The sequence below is a fragment of the Erigeron canadensis genome, chromosome 1, assembly GCF_010389155.1.
Source record: "Erigeron canadensis isolate Cc75 chromosome 1, C_canadensis_v1, whole genome shotgun sequence".
Taxonomy (NCBI): Eukaryota; Viridiplantae; Streptophyta; class Magnoliopsida; order Asterales; family Asteraceae; genus Erigeron; species Erigeron canadensis.
This window is the reverse complement of record NC_057761.1, coordinates 19617823-19638661: the sequence shown is the minus strand read 5'-3', so window position 1 is coordinate 19638661 and position 20839 is coordinate 19617823. Positions and strand designations below refer to the sequence as shown.

Below are 20839 nucleotides of genomic sequence, written 5' to 3'. Positions count from 1 at the left end.
ACCTTTAATATTTTTTACCCACATATACATTATTAAAAAACTAATAGAATTAGCACAGCTGTTACATGTCATGAGTTCAATCTTCAGGTTGATTTGTCTATGGAGTTGTTCTTTGAAGATGGCATTTTCCGATAGCGCAAACCCAGTTTAAACCAATTAATGTATAGTCTATTCTTGGTGAAATCACCATCATATGGTTAGCTAAAGTATAATTCAAAATATGCCTATTCAATCTGTGGGGTTGTCATTTGGAGATGCCACTACCCCGGTAGCCGCAAACCTGGTTTAAGACAACATAGTTTATCCTTAGTGAAATCACAATTATATGGTTAGTTTCAGTGTACTCCGAAACACATCTTTTCAAAAGATATATTTATCAACTCTTTGTAATAATTAATGATAAAATTATTATCCAATGAACATGTATATTATGATTATATATTTTGTTAGTTGTGTGTTATTTTTATTATGAACCATTACTTTGAGACATATGACTTAATATTTAGTGACTTTTGCAATTGAAGTTTTATGTTTCTTTATCAGCTAGATAAGCGTATTACGTGGTCAGACAAACAGAACAACTTACATAAACGACAACTATCAATGCTTGAGGATTGGTTATGTACCATGTACCTTTTATCTTTCATGTTTATTCAACCCAAGGTTAATTTCAATAACAATAAGTAAATAAGGCAGCTTAAAACATTTGTAGGATCGCTAAGTGCCAAGGTTGTTTATCTTAGAAGACTGTAAGTTCAAGTTGACTTTTACACCCAATTTTGTCTTCTATCTTTGTGGTTAATCTTTGACTTGGATCAAATGCTATAATATACATTAATGCGGATCGAAGAACCATTTATTTAACTTATTACATTAATACATGTGAATATTGGGCCAACATAGACATCCAAATTGACCTAACTTAAGTGAGTATAAGCTGACTCAACTTAAAACTAAAGACTTAAATATTGTTTTATATTGTTTGTTATCAATAAATTTAATCAATTACACTAAAACTCAACAAATATGTTTTTGAATAATAAGATCATCATTTTTTAAATGTCTTATTTGTAACTATCAATATGTTATTATGAAAACTTAATATATTTAACTCGCGTATTACGCGGGAAAATAATCTACTTAACCAATTAATTAACCCTTAAAGAATTTTAAGCAAGTACATAAATAACATCCACATCTAAATTTTATCACCATGCTAACGAGCTATATTGTATTGAACAATAGCCACAAGGAAATTTTAGGGGAACAAAAGTTATGATGCATATATGGTAGAGAATATGTACCAGCTTTAAATTCAGAAATTTTTAAAATAATTTAAATCAATAAGCATCAAGATATAATTATGACAGTGGCTCTCATATATAACATGAATAATCTTTTTAGACATGTTTTGATTATCTACAAAAGATCAATTATTCTATACAAACATATTTAACTTCATATTCAGACATGCAACACACTTCATATAAACAACTAAATAATGTTTATATTGTAGATCGTTAAATTTGATATGCTAATATTAGTGTCTTTCAACTTTACTCAATGCAAGTGCATACAATCCTAAATTCAAGGTGTAAAAATTTTAAAATTGACCATGAAATTTTAGCTGATTTAAAGTGTGCATATAACATATTGTAAAAACAACACAAGCATGAAGCCGGCGGATTGTTTCTTTGTCATCAATTAATTTGTACTTCAAATATACTTATCCAAATCGAACCATTTGTCAAGCTAAATATGATCATAATCAAGTTTAGCTACGGTTAACGGTCAATTCAGATAAATCTTTTAAATATACATATGTATAACACAAATAATAGAATCATGAACAAAAAAAATATTTTTTCCTTTTAGGAATGAGAGTCACCCAAATTCAACTACTTGTCGAGATAAACAAGGCCGTAACCAAGTTCAAGTACCGTTAGTAGCAAATTCGGACCATCATAATTCAAAAGAAAAAACTTTGTTTCAATCGATGACTATAATTTATTATAATATTTTATTATAGCTTTGCCATATATATATATATATATATATATAGGATAGAGATCAAATGAGAAGGTACCTTAAGGAGAGAAGGCAAAGAAGGTTCGTTTTTTTAAAAGGCGTAGCCCATAAGCTATAGGCGAAGCCTCTCAGTCTATGGCGGAGCCATGATAGCTAAGGGCGAAGCCCGTTAGGTAGATCACCCTATCACCGATTACCCCCTGTGACTTATCACCATCTATGACCTATCACTCCCACTAGCTACCCTTTATTAATATCCTTAAGGGCGAAGCCCGTACCGTACCCTTACATGTATAACTCACTAACTCAGGTTAGAATTTTTTTTTTAAAAATTTTATTTTTTTATGGATGAAGTTAATTAAAAAAAAAATGAAAAAAGTGAAAATAAAAAAAATCAAGAAAACAAGCTAAAAAAAACGGACATTCTCTCCCTTCTCTTTTTAACAACCTTCTCTTTGGATCTCTACCCTATATATATATATATATTATATTATATATTATATAAACCATGAATGAAAATCCAAATAAATTACCTTACAACAACCAAGTGTATTCTGTCTTCATATTAACTTTCGAACTTTGCACACACGGTGTCTTTGTTTTTTTTTTCTTTTTACTCGGAAAACAAAGGATTCTGGAGAAACATTTAAAAAATTACATAGCTTGATCGAATGGGTAGCTAAAGAAAGTGGTCGGCCGTAAATTTTATTTTTAAGGTTTTTGAGCCATTCGTGCTGATAAACGTGTTATCAAGTAGAAGAAAATAGAATATAAAGAGAAGGAATTGTTCACTTTATTAACGATAAACAAGAGGTATATATACACAATAAGTTGGAGTAGACTCCAAGTAAGAAAAGTAAAATAGGAAACCAAATCTCTATAAACATCCATATATAATGATATAATTATTTACGATACAAATCAAATAATATATAAACGGGTTATTCAAGTCAGTCGATATTTAAATATTTCAATTTGAACCATCTACCGAACCATACAGACCATTTAAGTTCTAGTGAACCTAAATAACCCATCAAAAGTCAAACAAAATGACCATTAATCGAAACCCAATTAGGTTGGGCCGTGATAATTGGGTATGCGGCTATGCGCACCTCTATGTTTTCTGATTTTTCTATTTATAATTTCATTTAATTTCTCACTAAAAATATTAAAATTAAAAAGAAAAAAAAGAAAGTATGTGGAAAACGTTTGTACGTAGCTCAAACAAAAACATCAAGTGGGAAATTAAGTGGAAGTGGAAGTAAGTGGGGCACACACCACTTGTTTCTTTTCTTTCTTTCTTTGCTGTCTTTTTTGCCATTCATCTCTCCCTTTTTTCCATCTTCTTTCCTTCTTTCTTTCTTTCTTTCCCCCTTTTCTATTTTTAATATTTCAATTCACTGATTCAACTAGGCTATATATAAAACCCATACTTCAATTATCTATCTTTTTCCTCCTGTATATATCTATCATATTATATTTATATATTTGTGTACAAAATACTTTGCTCATTTAAGCATCTAGGATATTACTGTTTTGCTGAAAAACACAGGATTGTTGCTGTTAATCTGTTATATATATAATACTCCAGATAGTAATAGATGTATGTATAGATATATACATATGTATAGTGGTATACATATAGTTTTCCTTATTTATATATAGTAAAGTAAAGAATAGATGTATAGATATAGAAGATTAATGGGGTGTTGTTAAAAGAATAGAAAGTAAAAAATTAATGCTTGGATTAAGAAAATGGAGACGTTTATGGCATTGTTATCATGTGATGCTATTTCTAGTCTTTTTTAGCGTTGACTTTTTCAGTTGATAATTTGATTTATATATACACACACACACATTTATTTGGAGATATCATATCATATCATATATAACTATAATAATAATAAAAAGTTGATATATAATATGAAGAATTTGTTAAGAAAGTTACATATGATGCCTAATAATCAAACTTCATCGTCATCATCATCATCATCAGATGCTGTGAATGACTCAAAGGTGGGTCAATCAGTTGATAAGTCTGGTATTTCAGGGTGGCTTAATTCCGTGGTGACGAATCGTCCGAATGCGAGAAATGAGGATAAGAATGAAGTGGGGTTTGATTCAATAATGAGTTGTGATGATGATGATGATAAAGGCGGGTCGAGGGACCCGGAAGTAGAAGAAGAATACCAAATACAAATGGCATTGGAGTTGAGTGCAAGGGAGGATCCTGAAGCTGCCCAAATTGAAGCTGTTAAGCAGATTAGTTTGGGTGGGTCATTATGTCCTCCAGAAACTAATTCGCCTGCTCAAACCCTATCGTATCGATATTGGGTAAGTTTACTTCTCGGTTATAGTATCTTTTAACATTCTGCGAATTTTGGTCACTGTCATTATTTATTTACTTGTTTCAGTGATGATAGTGTCTTATAGTAGTACAGCTTAAGATTAGACTGCCCGGGGAAATTTGTTTTGCCATAGTAATGCTCTCAGGGTTTAGTTATTTATGTGAGGCAGTCACAGTGCCGTAATATGGAGCAGGGAATTTACAAACTCTGAACACATATACGCACACACATTGCCATACCCTCATTGGTTTGTCATTTACATTATCGTGTGTTGCTCAATGAGAGAATTGACCACACACAGAATATATTGCAATATATTTACCCAATAAATAGATACCTCTAGTATAGAGATCTTGATATATGGTTTTGACGTGTCGTATGCTTGATTTTAATACAGTACATAGACAGTCAATTTTCTTCTAGAAAGCAGCTTGGTTTTAAAAAGCGCGCCTCAGGCGCGCTTAAGCGCTAGGCGCAAGCCTTGGAGCTTTTTGGTACTCAAGGCGCAGGGTGTAAAGAAAGCGCGCGCTTTTGGGGCTTTTTTGTGAGCCTAGGCGCCAAAAAACGCTAGAAAGTGTGAGCTTTTTGTCCAAGAGGATTTTTTTTGTAGAAATAAGTAATTTTTTTTTCTTACCTCTTCTTTCTCAACAAGATTGATCTCTTTTTTTTTTCTTCAACGAGAACAACAATCTTTTGAGAATTTCTTTTCAAATACCAAATTTGATCAAAGCCAGACTTAAACGAGTATCTTACTGATGTTGTTTTGGTATTTTCTGTGTTATAAATACTATATAAATAATTTATAAAATTTCTTCATAAGTGTGCGCCTTGCGTATGAAAAGCTCGCCGCTTTTGCGCTTCAGAAATGGACCCTATCGCTTTTGTGCGCTTATCGCTTTTTAAAACCAAGGAAAGCAGACCATTATCTAGGAGAGCTTCTCTATCTCTTAAAGATAGGTGTTATGCTTTTTGTTTACTTAAATCGCTAGTTTGTTTGTTTTTGCGCATCATATTTAATATCTATTTATATTTTTGTTGGGGGTTCTGAAAGTGTCATAAAATATGATTGACTAGCACCCATATCCAATTGATACCCTCGACTTGATGCAGTTTCTACAGTTCAAGTTGTGACATTTGTAGAGTATCATTTAGAATATGTATATTGGGTTCTAACCTTTCTCATGTCCTAGACTCGTTCATACTTCACAGAATTACAGTGCTCTTAGTTATGATGATAAGATCCTGGATGGGTTCTATGATTTGTATGAGACGTCAACGGGAGTTGTATTGTCAAAGATGCCATCCCTATTGGATTTACATGGAACTCCTGTGTCAGATAGTACCACTTGGGAAGCGATTGTGGTCAACAAAGCTGCAGATGCCGAGCTGTTAAAACTAGAGAAAAGTGCATTGGAAGCAACAGTCAAGTTAACATCAGATTCTTTTAGTTCGGTAGGTCAAAATATGGTGCATAAACTTGCTATCATAGCTTCTAATCACATGGGTGGGCTGGTGGGGGATCCAGACAAGATGTTGCTTGCATGTAGAAATTTCATCTATAACCTTAAGGCAACTATTGGAAGCAATGTGTTGCCTCTTGGCTCACTAAAAATTGGGATGGCACGCCATCGTGCATTGCTTTTTAAGGTATACCTCCCTCTCTCTCTCTCTCTCTCTCTCTCTCTCTCGTCCTCCTTTTTTAGTGTACTGAGTTTTTAACTTTGACCCGTTTGATTATGCAAGTCAGCATGTGTCCATTAGGGTTTTGTTCTATCTTTAACTGGTTAAATACAAAAAAATAGTTTAGGTAATGTGTCAAACAGGTTGAAAGTCATTTGATTGCAGTTTTAATCTATACACCCACCTAACCATTTCTTGCCAGAGTATTAGTAGATTATTATTAAATTTACTAATAAAAATTGGCACACTAGTTGTTTATGAAAGGTTAAATAACTTATAGAAGAAGTGTTTTGGGTCAGCTCAGTGCATCCTGTTTAGAACCATAACAAAACCTATTTGTTCTGACTTGCCAACTCGCCATCCTCATTGTTTATATGTCTGTTTTCAAGCCTTTTATACATACCCTGATCTCTTAAGCAGAACCTATCTCAAATGCTACTTTAAAGTTATTACTTATTCCAAGGGAATGGTATTATGTTTCGCTAGACCTTGATGGACTGTATTTTTTTCAAATGGCACCCGGTACTAAAATGGAAATTTTCTAAGAAGATAAGGTAGAAGATACCTCCCAGAATTTGAACTATTTTCGAAATTCATCTATATTACCCATTTGCAATAAAACATGACCCTGCATTGACCCATTTATACGTAACTGGGGAAGTTAAAACCTCTAGTATTTTGCACTGCGTCATATGATATATCATGATCATTTACATCTTTTTTGTTGTGAGTGGACTCATTCTTTTTAAATATTCTCTTTGATATAGGTTTTGGCTGATAGTGTCGGTATTCCTTGCCGCTTGGTGAAAGGGAAACACTATACTGGCTCTGCTGATATTGCAATGAGCTTTATTAAGCTTGATGATGGAAGGTTGTGCCCTTCACTTCAACTTTATTATAATACTAGATGTGTTAGCTCCTTAATGCTTATTACTATTAACATTTGTGAATGCCAGGGAATACATTGTTGATCTAATGGCAGACCCTGGAACACTTATTTTATCTGATACTGCCCATGTTGATCATGATGAATCTTCATTCTCATCTAGTCCATGGTCCCCAGATGATGATCCTTCTCGTTTAACTTTTAGAAGTGGTCTTACTACTTCATCTGAAGAATGCTCGGAATTTGGGTCCCACGAGAAAAGGGCCTGGATTACACACCTAGATCCCACTCAAGAACGACCTGATCAAGAACCTGAAAAATCTTCCTCTTTAATTTCCACCAAAATACAGACGGAGGACATCATTGGTGAAATTCCTTTAAGACCCTCTCATCACAGCCATGCAAGATCCCCTTCTTGGACTGAAGGTGTGAGCTCCCCTGCAGTACGAAAAATGAAGGTAAAGGATGTTTCACAATACATGATTGATGCTGCTAAAGAAAACCCTCAACTAGCCCAGAAGTTGCATGACGTATTACTTGAAAGTGGTGTAGTTGCTCCTGCTAATTTGTTTACCGAAGTTTATGATGAACAAGACGATACACGTGTTCCTAACCAAAATAATGAAGAAAGCGGTAAGTGGGATAGGTCAAAGACTACTGAGGGTCAAAGTCATTTGGATCATCCTCGATTTTTACCTAGTTTGCCTTCCACTAATGCACACGCTAAGCCTGCCTCATCACCATCTGAAGTCAATCCAGCGCACTACGCGACAAAAGTCCCGGCGGCTGCTGCGGCAGCGGCAGCTGCTGCAGTCGTTGCATCATCAATGATGGTTGCCGCAACAAGAAGTACAACAGATTCAAACATAGAACTACCCGTAGCAGCTGCAGCAACAGTAACAGCTGCAGCAGTTGTGGCAACTGGTTTGCCTAGTTTAGTGGATTGTCCAAGAAGGGATGGAGAGGGAGAATTTGGTAATCTACTAGCCAGAGAGAATGATGTGGCACAAGAAGGAGAGAGGGTATCAGATAGGTCTGCAGGTAACGATAGCACAATATCTGAAGTCTCCCTTGAGGATGTAGCAGATTGTGAGATAGCGTGGGAAGATATAACCTTAGGTGAACGTATCGGATTGGGTAATGAGCTATCTGGCTAAATTGAAATTCTTTTTGCTCTAGTTTCAGTAGTTAGTAACAACCATCTTTTATTGTAGGATCATATGGGGAGGTTTATCGTGGTGATTGGCATGGAACTGTAAGTTAACCTTCATGATGGCTTCTATTGTCTTTTATTTCCGCTACTTGTCCTATTCTATGCTTATGATCTTTTGATAAGTCAACTAATTATTGTTTAGAATTCATGAAGGTCCTTGACTCTTAATAAGTAAAATAACCTTATTTTACACTTGAAAGGAGTGTTTATAAGTGCAATATGTAGGTCATCTAAATATTGTTGTGCATTAGGGTCTCGTATCAGTATATATGGATTTGCCTATATGGCAATATGTATCTCTCTCATTCTTCAAGCTTAATTAATTTATATTGTATGTTTTTAGCATTTCTATATAACAAGTAACAATACAAATGCAAATTACCTACGTTGAATGAAACCATAGTATCATAGGGTTATTCTTTAATGGACTCATCCCTTTATGGCCTCGGAAATGTGAAGTAGTGTTGCTACATCTGTATTATAGTTTCAGATAGCTTTATGCATGCATTGGTCTAATATGTTAAAGATATATGCTAATCTCCTTTTCTGTCATTTAACTTTTCAGGAAGTTGCTGTTAAGAAGTTTCTAGACCAGGAAATAACCATTGAATCCCTTGAGGAATTCAAACGTGAGGTATAGCATGCTCTTTTCTAGTCAAGTCAACCTACTTACTGCAATAGGAAAGTAGATATTGGAGAAAATTTAGATGATGCTTTGTCTGTAACGGGGTTAAACAGACAGGATACAGAAAAAGCCATAACAGGAAATGTGTCAAGTGGCTTGAACAGCTTGTGAAAGTGGCCCAAAACATTTTCATCAGTATTGAAATGATACTTCTTTAGTTAATCCTAGCAAACTATTTATTTAAATATTTTTTTGATGATTAAACATAGTGACCTGAGGCTTTTTAGACGTTTAACTCAACCCGTATGACCCACCCTGTTTTGCCTCCGCCAGCGCAGATCACTGGACTGTAATTTAAGCAGTATACTTTATATTGTTAAGGATGGGAGGGAGCAATTCCTATAGTAAAATTGTATTGTTTTTAAATTTGTGTCCTTACCGTTTCTTGTTTGGATTCAAGGTGGGTATTATGAAAAGAGTTCGACATCCCAATGTGGTTCTCTTCATGGGGGCTGTAACACGTGCTCCACATCTTTCAATCATTACTGAATTTCTGCCTAGGTATGTCCCATAACTTAATGCATATATTCTCAACTTAGATGCAGTTGCACTTAAAGTTTTGTAAATTGAGGTAAATATTATTCTTAACAAGGGTTTCATTAGATATGTATAGGTTTAGTTAAATTTCAGGGTTATAGACATATATTAAGGTAGAGATTCATTTTAATTTATATAATAGGGATTTAGGGTTGTAGTTTTTATTCTTTATTGATTTTGGTGTATTGATTGATTATAATTGGGATAGGTTTTCAAGCTCTATAGAATCTATCCAGCCCTAACTTTTTTTTTTTTGAATGGAACCACCCCTAGCAAAGATATCAATTTGATTTTGATCCGTCTTCTATGCGTTACATTAGTTCAGATAAGAACAATAACATTCCTTTCGTCCAAAATAGTGATTTAATCTTCGCAAAAGAAGAAAATGGATGAGCTCCTTGTAATAAAATCTTAGGGAAGTGGTATGTGGAGGAAGTTATCCTTGTAATGTAAATAGTACCAAGACGTTGACAAATAATTCCCAATAGGGTGTTTCTAGTACTTGGAAACTGCTGATTTTTATCATGACATTTTATCATAGATTGTTTTGCTTGATACTGTGGCAATGATAGAATATCATGACAATTACACTATATATCCATAGTTAGACAACTCTGTAAATAGGGAGTATGATATATGGCGTAGTATGCTTGATCTGATCTTAAATTAGGGTTGAATCGTGTCTCACTGGGAGAGATGTCGCATCTTAAAATTCAAAAGCAAGCCTAATATTGAATTTCATCCCTATCTTCTATATTTTTAATAAAAAGGTATTAGTTAGATCCGTAACCTTCATCTGCGAAGTTTCTTCACTGTGTGGAGTGCATAAAGAATTTGTCTTCTTCCATCATGATTTATTGTTTTCCCATTGGTAATGAAAATTTCTCATCCTTTGCAGAGGTAGTTTGTATAGATTAATCCACCGACCCAACAATCTACTTGATATTAGACGACGTTTGAGGATAGCCTTTGATGCTGTATGATATTTTCTGCAACCTTCTGATCTTTGTTTGACTTTGATGTTTCTCTTTAATTATTTTGTAACAATGCTTTGTGTTATATCTTTTTAACTCAACTTTCAGGCTCGTGGTATGAATTATTTGCACAACTGCACGCCAGTTATAGTTCACCGTGATTTGAAGTCCCCAAATCTCCTTGTCGATAAAAATTGGGTTGTGAAGGTACCTTACCAATTTTATGACCCTAATAGTTTTGAATTGACATGAGATATCATATTAGAATATGATATTATTTTGTTAACAGGTTTGTGATTTTGGGCTGTCAAGAATGAAGCACAGCACTTTCCTTTCGTCAAGGTCTACAGCAGGGACGGTATGTTCTTGCCAACCCATACCACTTTCTTACTATGAACAGAGATGGCCTAATTCTGAGCCATCCACTTTAAATGGTTCAACTCATAAATGTTTAATCTGTAGTAGGTCAAAGCAGGTACAGTAAAAATAACTAGCTTAATTGGGTTAAAAGTCACCCAAGTGTATTTTAATGCTAAAAACTTTTAAATCGATTAGTTTTAGAATTAAAATGATGTAAAATTTTAAATTAAATTTGGCATAGTAAATTACCTTAAAATTTAAAAGCTGGACAAAAAGTTTTTCAGTCAACCCAGCCTGACCCATAACCCATTTCACAACCCTTTGGCCATGACACGTTGTCAGGTCTAGTGTCAACATAGAGTAAGTACACATTTTTAATAATTGTATATCTTATAGAGTACCCTAGCTCATTGTCTTGTTAAATGGATATATAGGAAAGGCTAATTTAGGGGCAGATATTCCAAACACTATTGACGAGGAGTCGAGGACTCTGCTAGTCTGCTTTATAATGAATGGCCTTCTTTTTATTATGTAAGATTATAATTATACACATAAGAAAGTTCTTTAATTGTGGCTATCGATAGCCCATTATAATGAGGAATGTTTGCTGTTATACAATCAATGCATTTTTCTGTTCGACCCAAAATGAAGTTGCAGTTGGATAATTTGAAACCTGATCACTTTTATATTAACACATGCATTATCATGATGTTAAATTGGTGTAAGAAAGGATTTATTTAGGAATAAGATAGGATGTGGAGACATAAATGAGAGGTTATGGCGGTAGGGTCTTGTGTTTTGATAAGGCAGAATTTACAAACTTCTTTTAAACCCAGAAGGGTGTTTTCTTTTTTAAATAATTATTGCACAGCCATTATGTATCCATATTTATATACTTCACAACAGGCCTCTTGTGCGTGAGCAAGGCCCTTTAAATACTTGAAAACTCTATTAGCTGCTTGAAGATGCTCTTTTTTAGCTTTAGTGCAAAAACAATTTTGGGATGAATGTGTGAGCGATAAACAGTTTTACCACTAATTGTTGATATTGTGGAGAGTCGAGCATTGGGCTCTTTGTAATAGCTTATTGAAATCTTTTGATGTAAAAGTTTTACCATCGGAGGCTCTTAGATACTAGCATTAATATGACATGTGTGACGCGAATTGTCAACTTTATCATGTGATGACAATTTCAAGATTGTTACACTAATATAAAAACTGCTTCAAGAGATTATGTATAATATAATGCTGGGTTATTCTATCATCTGCCCATATCGCACATGTTAGACATTTATCAAAATAAAAATGGTTTCCTCTTTAAGGTAATCCACATTCATTGCATCTTAAAATGACACTTTTGGTATTGTAAAATGAGACAGATTAATACAGGGGCATCAGAGTCTTGTCATTCGTTAAATTTGTAATTATAATTATGGCTGTTTTAATGAAAACCTACTACTGTAGGCGAGCCATTCTATAGTTGAATTTAGTCTACCTTGTGGTGAATTTATGCTTTTTATGATGCCCATTGATGCCCGAGCCTGTTACCTAGTCCACACTCCACACTCCAGATTGAAGCCCTTTAAGAACTTAATTACTTGAATAATATAACTTAATGTATTTAATTTCATCTCTACCATACTCAGTTCCATATTAATTTTTTATTGTCTTTGCACTTCTTGATCTCTCAATGTTTTTGATCTTTCAAGAGTCTAGTGATTGTGTTAACTTAAGTAGAACACATGCATGTTTGTTTTTCATTACCAGTCAGCTTTACTGATTGTTGTTAGTGTGATGGTGTTGCTTAACAACTGATGTGTGGTGTGATAGACAGACTGTCAAGAATGAAATAGATGAGGTCATTGCTTAATAACTTTCTAGGCTACTTGGTGCACAATCACAAATGTTCAATTCAAAGAATCAAAATGATCTTATAGATTTGACCTACAAGTGAAGATAATATAACCTACAAGTGAATTTAGCTCTCAGATTTTTGACTGGTAGTTGAAATTACAAAAAAGGGCCAAAGATGATGCTAGAGATGTCACGGCAGAAGCACCAAAGTTCCATGGGGGATTTAATCTGGATGATTTAAAAAAATAAAAATAAAATTTTTGGATGATTTTACTGAGTTTTTGAATGATCGGGATGATCTTTTTGATGTCAAATGGCAAAGATGATGTTAGAGATGTTAATAGAGATAAACTTTTTGATGTCAAAGCTACAAAGAAGTTGTTTTGAAACTTCAGAAATATACTCTTTTATGGTGGAAGAACGTGATAACCAGAGGAGAATGAAATGATAAAAATAAAAGAAAACATATGAAACTGCTCAAGCTACATGACTCCTACAAAGCGGATATTTCTTGATCTCAGACTTTTAATCTTTCAAGAGTTAAGAGTTAGCTTTCCAGCCATTGTATAAAGCTTCCTAGCTGTTGTAGAAGATGTGCATCTAGGTTCTGAACAATGATCAGCTTGTGAAGTTGATTTGGGTGTTTCTAAATTCACAGAGCCGTTTGTTATTAGTGTGATGTTGCTGTTTTGTCACTGATCATTTAATTTTTCACCACTTTGATTAATCCCAGTGGTGCTTAAGTACCTTATCCTTGATTCAATCAGATTGCTAGGCTTGGTGGCGGAAACTTCATCCACGTGATACCACTTGTTTTGGTTCCTATTTCTGTTTTGATTATTTCATCCTAATCATACCCGTTTCGGTTTTCATACACATCACAAACCCTATAACAAAAACTAATTGGTGGTTAGATGTGTGTGTGTGTGTGCCTGTGTGTGTATTATCACCATATTATCTATATCCTGATCATATTGCAGAACTATTGTCATTACCTCAATGAAATACCTATTTATATCTAGGAGATTAGTAGATTATATATGGTATGCTTTAGTGGATACAAATTCTATATTCAGTTGACCATTGTATCGAGCGTTTCTTTACCTTTTGACAGTAGGGTGTTATCTACAAGGAATATAGGCCGTCTCATCATTATGTATATATCTTCTAGTTTGTTCTATTTGTTGCTTTGTTATCAGTTTAATTTTGTTTAGGCCCTGGCAAGTCATTTTACAGTTGATGATTACATGCGACAATTTAATGTGGTACATCTGGTTTTCAGGCAGAATGGATGGCTCCGGAGGTCCTACGGAATGAACCTTCAGATGAAAAGTTGGTCTTTATATTCTCCTATGTAGCAAAAATAGTTTCATATAAGAATTATAGTTTCAAGGTATTGAATTTTCTGTTCTCTGATTTTTGATGATCGAGTAAATGCAATGCAGGTGTGACGTTTACAGCTTTGGTGTAATTTTATGGGAGTTATGTACATTGCAACAGCCATGGGGTGGAATGAACCCGATGCAAGTTGTTGGTGCTGTTGGGTTTCAGCATCGACGTCTTGATATTCCTGATGATGTGGACCCTGCCATTGCTGATATAATAATAAAATGTTGGCAAACGTGAGTACTCGTCCATAACGTTTGCAATGAGTGCTCATATACTTTCTTAGTGCAAATGTGGGGATGTAAAAAGGAGGCTAACTATATTGTTTATAATCTTCCACAGCGATCCAAGATTACGGCCTACATTTGCTGACATCATGGCGGCATTGAAGCCGCTTCAAAAGCCAATCACTGTTTCAAAAACCGCACGGGACTAGACCAATTCTGTTGTGGCGAATTTAGCCGCGATCATTTATTTCTCTGGCTAAAAGAGATCAGATGAAATTTGAAACGATTTTCTTTCCCTATGTAATTTTATTTGCATTCGGCTTGCTCATGTTACTGCTCTTTGTAAATTAAAATCACTGTTAAAAAAATATTAATTTAGGTGATATGTGAATTGAAGATTTGAGCAGACTTGTACCCTATGCATATATGATTGTATATTGTACATAAAGTTATTATAAGATATATATATAGGATCTTTAAGAGCCCTAAATATCTTATCACAATTGGTGTGATAAAGTAGGGACCATTAGTATACATATTGCATCAGAACATCTTTCTTTGGTGTATCCAGTTTGATAAATGGCAACTTTCTTTGGTTCTCCTCCCTTTGTGTCACATCCTATAGTAAGAACACAACAGTTATCTTCGTCATCACAACCACCACCGCCAACGCCGCCGCCGCCACAAGACTCGTCTCAACCAATATCCATTAGTAAGAGTTCACAGGAGCTGAAGCAGCCATCAGTGGTGCCTTCAGATAAGGCACGACAAAGCGCCAGGGGTACAAGTGCTGATTCAACTGATTGGATTGCATCGAGCTTGACCAGGAGATTTGGTCTTGGTGCTGGGTTGGCTTGGGCAGGTTTTTTAACATTTGGTGTTGTTTCAGAACAAATTAAGACCCGTTTCGAAGTCAATCAACAAGAAGCCAATACAAGGTTTGTTTTGCATTGTAAATAATTTTATAACAAAAATGTCAAATACCGGTTTGAAATGTTCTTTGGATATGTCTTTGCTAATAGAATTGTTGGATTTGGCACAGGGATGTAGAGAAGGAAGTTGAGGTGGTGTTACCTAATGGCATAAGGTACAAATATCTTATCCAACATTTTACTTATATTTATGATGATACAAGTTGTTTGGTGTTCATAAAGATGTATCTATGTATCAACATTATATCAAATGACGAGTGATTATTGAGTAAATAAGCGTTGGTTTGGGTTATGTAGGTACTACGAGTTAAGAGTCGGTGGTGGTGCTACACCAAGGAAGGGCGATTTAGTGGTTATAGATATCAAGGGAACTGTACAAGGAGATGGTGTCTTTGTGGACACTTTTGATCGTGACAAAAAACCGTTGGCTCTTGTAGTTGGATCAAGGCCTTATAGCAAAGGAATGTGTGAAGGGATTGAGATGGTATTAAGATCAATGAAAAATGGTGGAAAACGAAGAGTAATAGTTCCTCCTGAGCTCGGATTTGGAGACGAGGGTGCAGATTTTGGTTCCGGCTTCAAGATTCCTCCTTCTGCAACACTTGAGTACATTGTTGAGGTCGAAAAGGTTTCAATTGCACCTTCATAATTTTTCATGTCTTTCTGATTGAAAAAAACAATGAGGTGTTTTTTTCCTTTTCTATGTTTTAACAAATATTACTTCCATCAGTGGCAAATAAGAATAAATCTCAGTTATTTATACAAGCAAGTTGAATAAAACGCGACCCAAGTAGCCATGATCATCAAAGTCAGTCAAAATGGTCAAATTAAGACTGTTTACATTCCCATATCCTTATGCCGGGAGTGATTTCTTTACGACGGGAGTGAGTATAGTTGTTGGAAGTGAGGGGGTGTGTACAACAGGTAAGAAAAGGTTAACTTTTGAAAGAGATGTCATTGTACACACTAGGCATTTTTGGTCCAGACTTAATTGAGCTTTCTTTGGGATGTACATGTTTTGTTATACATCACCAATTTTGTGTTAAATCAGCATGTAGTGCACACCACCCAATTTTAGTAGTCTATGGCTTGGTAATGTACATAGATGAAATCGTTCCTTTTTCCAAGCTAGCTAGCTCTCTTGAGTAAATTTTTTCGGAAAGACGCCCCATTCTAACTCACTATGATAGTCCACTAAGAATAGTATAGAATAAGTCAGTACAGTACTAGCAATAACTATTTCACTACAACGAGCCCTTTCTCCAGAACCACTCTTATTAATTTTCATTTGGGTATTCGTTGGTAATTTCCACCCAGTTTTAGTAGTTTTTTGCTTCGTAATGTATATATTACCATCCAATTTAAGTCGATGCAACATTTATTTTATATATTATAACTATATAATAAGTCAATTACATCATGGATAAGAATTTAGAATGTTGAGAATTTGAGATAGCAATTGCCTTTGACAAAGTCAACATTACAACTAAAGACCATACGCATACGAGCATATTCAAACATTAATTTAGCACAAAGTCGTTATCATAAAATCTACACCTAACGTAAGAAAAAAAAAACCCAAAGGCATCCTAACTCAAACGATTTTTTTTACACATATCAAAGTTACACCGTACGTTGAGATCTTATATAATAAAAGTTCCAAATTTATGACACAAATAGCCATTCACAATTCAACACAAAGATAATATACAAGAGTACAAGATCACAATTCCAGTTTCCAATTATTATGATACGTGTAAAAATAATAATTAGATTTTGCTAGTTCCTTGTCATTTAGGGTGGAAATAGAGTCGCAGGTAAATCCTCAGTGGTATCCCAGTCCTCCCATGAGGGTCTGTAGAGACCCAGGTTCGAATCTTGAAGAGACAATGTTTATTCCTATTTATCGTCGTGCAATTTGACGGATTAATATGAGATTTTTCTCCGTTCGTGGTTTCCTGAAATTCGAATGGCATCTTGCCCAAAGGACATAGGAGCCGATAAGTGGGACGAGCAGACTCTGGCCATTCAAACGTTAAAAAAAATAAAAAAAGTCACCTCAATTTCTTCCAGACGTCGTCCCAAATGAGGGGTGAATTTTGTTATCGACAAATATCTTAGTACATGTACCACTAATAATGTACTTCAATCCAGATTTTAAGATCGCATATTATTTAACTAAAATGTACTATCATTTTCATTAATATATCTAAAATTGACACATTTGTGACTATCCAAAAACTAACCCAACATATATTCTGATAAGAAAGAAAGGGAAAAAAAACACCAAGTAGCAATATTGTAATTGAAGACTATACTGAGATACTCCGTGTTTTAGGAAAAGTTGATATAGTCGACGTCTCCTATTGGCCATTCATTACTAAGTAATTACATGTTGACTTTGACAATGTCAAATATTTCAAAAGTCAACTCGTCCAGCCTGACAATAATAATACCCATAGCAATAGCAATATATATTGTATCTAATTCTATATGTAAACATATGCTAGCCAGAGATCATATCAAGAGATGGGAAAGTTAATGCACAACACACAAATCAAGCACTCAAGTCATCCCCATCTTCTACAATTATCACCAACTCTTCATCTTCAAAACCAACAAAATTGTGCTGGTTGCAACCTTCAAATTTCTTCTCATGATCACACCGAACAAGTCTACACTTGCGCCCCGTGTGGTTTTTTCTTGCATCAATCATGCACAAAGTTTCCACAACTAATCACACATCCATCACACCGTGAACATTCCCTTTCTCTCCTTCCCACCCCTATATACCCTGGCGGTTTTTTCCGTTGTGATGCATGCACACAGCATGGAACCAAATTTAGCTATCATTGTCATTTTTGTGATTATGATTTGCATGTTCTTTGTGCATCAAAACCACTTTCTACCAACCATCCTTTTCATCCTCACCCGCTTGTTCTAACGTTTTCGTCTCCTTATGGTGAAAAATTAGGCTTTTCTTGCGACGTCTGTCAGAGTGTAGGATCATGTGATCAATGGCTTTACCGATGCAATTCTTGTGAATTTGATGTTCATTTACATTGTGCATTAGTCAAAGTACAACCCCATCAACAACCACAACCACATCCACAACCTCCGCCTCTCCAACACACTTATTCGTTTCCAGGTGCAGCGCAACCAAATCATTCCATGGCGGCGGCGGGCCAACCACTTCCACATAGTATGAGCACGGGACATATTCAACCGAATTACTGGCAACCACAACCGCAACCAATGCAAAATAACCCTCAACCACAACCAAGTAGTTTCCAGCAGCCACCCCAACAAGTTGGTATACAAAGTAATTACAATATGCCAATGCAGACTTCTGGGCCTGCAATGAACAATAATAATAATAATCAAAATAATGGACTTGCGGATGTGATAGTCACCGGGTTTGTGGAAGGTATGGCACAGCAGCTTGGCCAGGATTTAGTCCAAAGTCTTACGGGTGGCGGGAATGACGGTGGAAATAATAATAACTATGACGGCACTGCTAGTACGAATGATGAGTACTAATACTAGTAGCTTGTGAATGGATGGTTGATATATAATTTGTTTTCGAATGTTTATGTAATATTTTGCCTGCTTATATATGCTCGCATTTCTGTAAGCTTTCACAATCCTTAAGCTATATATATGAGTGAATGAGTGATTATATATGAATTTGAAGTGGCAATTGTTAATTTGGATTATGAAACTCAATTTTTTTTGTGTGTTATCAATTTCTTGACATGTTTTATATCTAATATCAAAAATCACACAAATTATACTTTTAATATATAAATGGCCTATGTATCATTTTGTTTCAAAAAATATATTATTGAAATCCTCTTTTACTATTGTTTTGTCGATCTTTCATGTGTAACTATTGTTCATGAGTCATGACATGTAATTAGTTTTCAAACTTGATATTGATTAAGGTGTTAAGATTGACCCACATTCTATATTATGTGAGTAAAATGTTGAATAAGGAGCCAGGGAGGGGCAGGTTAACAAAAAGTTGTGGCGATTTCTAGTGTGGACTGTATTGTACTTTGTTCAGAAGAGCAGAAATAATAGAATTTTCACAAAGAGAATTATAGTTTCGGAAATGGTTTGTCAAGAGATAAAGGTGTGAAGTTTTGAGTGCCGGATCTAAAAACGCTTAAAAGATGACATTTTAACTAGGTTGTGTCACAGAACAGCCCGGTTAGCTCATATCTTTGCGCAGAGGGCTCAACTTGGGATAAATAGTTGCTGGTCAGGTGTATCAGTTGGTTTTGGATTAAATTTTGTGATGCTATCATATTGATTACATTCCACAGGGCGAACGGGTATCCTTATATGCATTTGACTTTGTGGGTGACGCCCCCAAGTGGTATTAACATCAAGTCAATAACGATCTCCTGGGCACATGGATAGATTTTACGTTAATGCAAAGTGTAGCTTCATTTCGGTCCACCCACATATGAAAACCACGAGGCGACCTTATTCAAACTCCAACAAACGTCCATTGTGGCAGCCTTTTAGACTGAATTCAAATAAGTAATCGTGTCGTCGGCTTATCACAGCACACCCTTCGCAATTGTTCTATATCAGGCCCAGAACTGGAACTTAAATCAAAAATGACAGTCCTTAATTAAACCCACACCATTACATGAGTCGTGTCGCCTAGCTCGATTGAGGACAAATTAGCCCAAACAAACCAAAATCTTCCAATCCCTACAAATTCTGTTCCCACCAAACTAATTTCTCTACAGTGACTGCCAAGCAATTCATTGGCTGATTTTTCTGATTTGATTGTCATACATATAGTTAACGTCGTTATTTTTTAAAATTATTTAAAATTAATTTATCTAATATTTTTTGGAAACAATCTAATTTAGAACATCTATTTTGGTAACTATTTAAATCATTCATATATATATAATTCTAACGCAGATTTGAACATTGATGATGTATGCCCTCCGGCACACGTTACGGATATCACCATTAGCTGCGGCATTACTCATTAATCCGGAGTTAATTGTACCTAGACCCAATGACGTCTATGCTCGTACACTGCAGAAACGTACTGAACGTCAACTAAAGAGACAAAGTTTGTTACACTAGACGACACACCGAATAACGGCCTCCTGCCATCAAGACGTAATACACCAAGGACCACCCCCCCTCCTTGGTGCCTATAAATAGCAGGCCTTTGCCTCAGATCAAATTCAATTCATGAACTATACACACACATATTCATATACTTGGTAGCGTGGAAGTTGATGATATCTCTACACCAACTGGGAACCGCTAGCAAGTCTCTAATAAATACAACCACGTTCTAAGCAAGATTAAAACCCCTGAAATTAAGTATAAGTATAATTCATTAATGCTCGTGTAAATTTATGCTTAAACAAGTGGCGCCATCCGCACTCTACTAGCTGATCTTGCGAGAAACAAATGACGGAGGAGAACCCTAGGTCACCTCCGGGATTTTCAAGAATTAATGAAAGACAGTCCGAAACAATCGAGCCATTACTTAGAGAATGCCTACGGTGCATGAATATGCGTAGTGTGCAAACTCGGCTAGATTATGATGACCGGAGTGAAGACGTAGATGAAGAAATCGAGGCAGAAACACCACTTTAGCGAAACCCAGAGCAGGAAGCAGGTGGCCGGGTACGGTTAAGTGATACAGTGACCGGAGGAGCACCTCCGACTAGTAACGCAACAACAATG

The 20839-nt window shown here is 35.3% G+C and overlaps 3 protein-coding genes across 4 annotated transcripts; all 3 read left to right on the top strand.

Annotated features, from left to right (window-relative positions):
- The first annotated feature begins 3707 nt into the window (after positions 1-3707).
- Positions 3708-14583, top strand: LOC122603773 (probable serine/threonine-protein kinase SIS8). Of its 2 annotated transcripts, XM_043776575.1 has the most exons (13): positions 3750-4362; positions 5586-6023; positions 6824-6927; positions 7013-8079; positions 8157-8197; positions 8721-8789; positions 9241-9341; positions 10276-10354; positions 10460-10558; positions 10641-10709; positions 13847-13896; positions 14010-14186; positions 14293-14583. In XM_043776575.1, exons 1-13 carry the CDS (start codon positions 3952-3954, stop codon positions 14384-14386), a joined length of 2799 nt encoding a protein of 932 aa, XP_043632510.1. In that variant the 5' UTR covers positions 3750-3951; the 3' UTR covers positions 14387-14583. The 2 variants fall into 2 exon arrangements, with proteins under 2 accessions (XP_043632519.1, XP_043632510.1); XM_043776584.1 differs by lacking the exons at positions 13847-13896; positions 14010-14186; positions 14293-14583 and adding an exon at positions 11146-13725 and having other exon boundaries at positions 3708-4362.
- A 117-nt stretch (positions 14584-14700) lies between these two features.
- Positions 14701-15874, top strand: LOC122603785 (peptidyl-prolyl cis-trans isomerase FKBP17-2, chloroplastic). Its single transcript, XM_043776596.1, has 3 exons — positions 14701-15115; positions 15220-15264; positions 15407-15874. Exons 1-3 carry the CDS (start codon positions 14757-14759, stop codon positions 15756-15758), a joined length of 756 nt encoding a protein of 251 aa, XP_043632531.1. The 5' UTR covers positions 14701-14756; the 3' UTR covers positions 15759-15874.
- Positions 15875-17610: 1736 nt separating this feature from the next.
- On the top strand, positions 17611-18830 carry LOC122584971. The gene has a single exon (XM_043757064.1). The coding sequence runs from the start codon at positions 17639-17641 to the stop codon at positions 18647-18649; it is 1011 nt and encodes a 336-aa protein (XP_043612999.1). The 5' UTR covers positions 17611-17638; the 3' UTR covers positions 18650-18830.
- The last annotated feature ends 2009 nt before the right edge of the window (positions 18831-20839 follow it).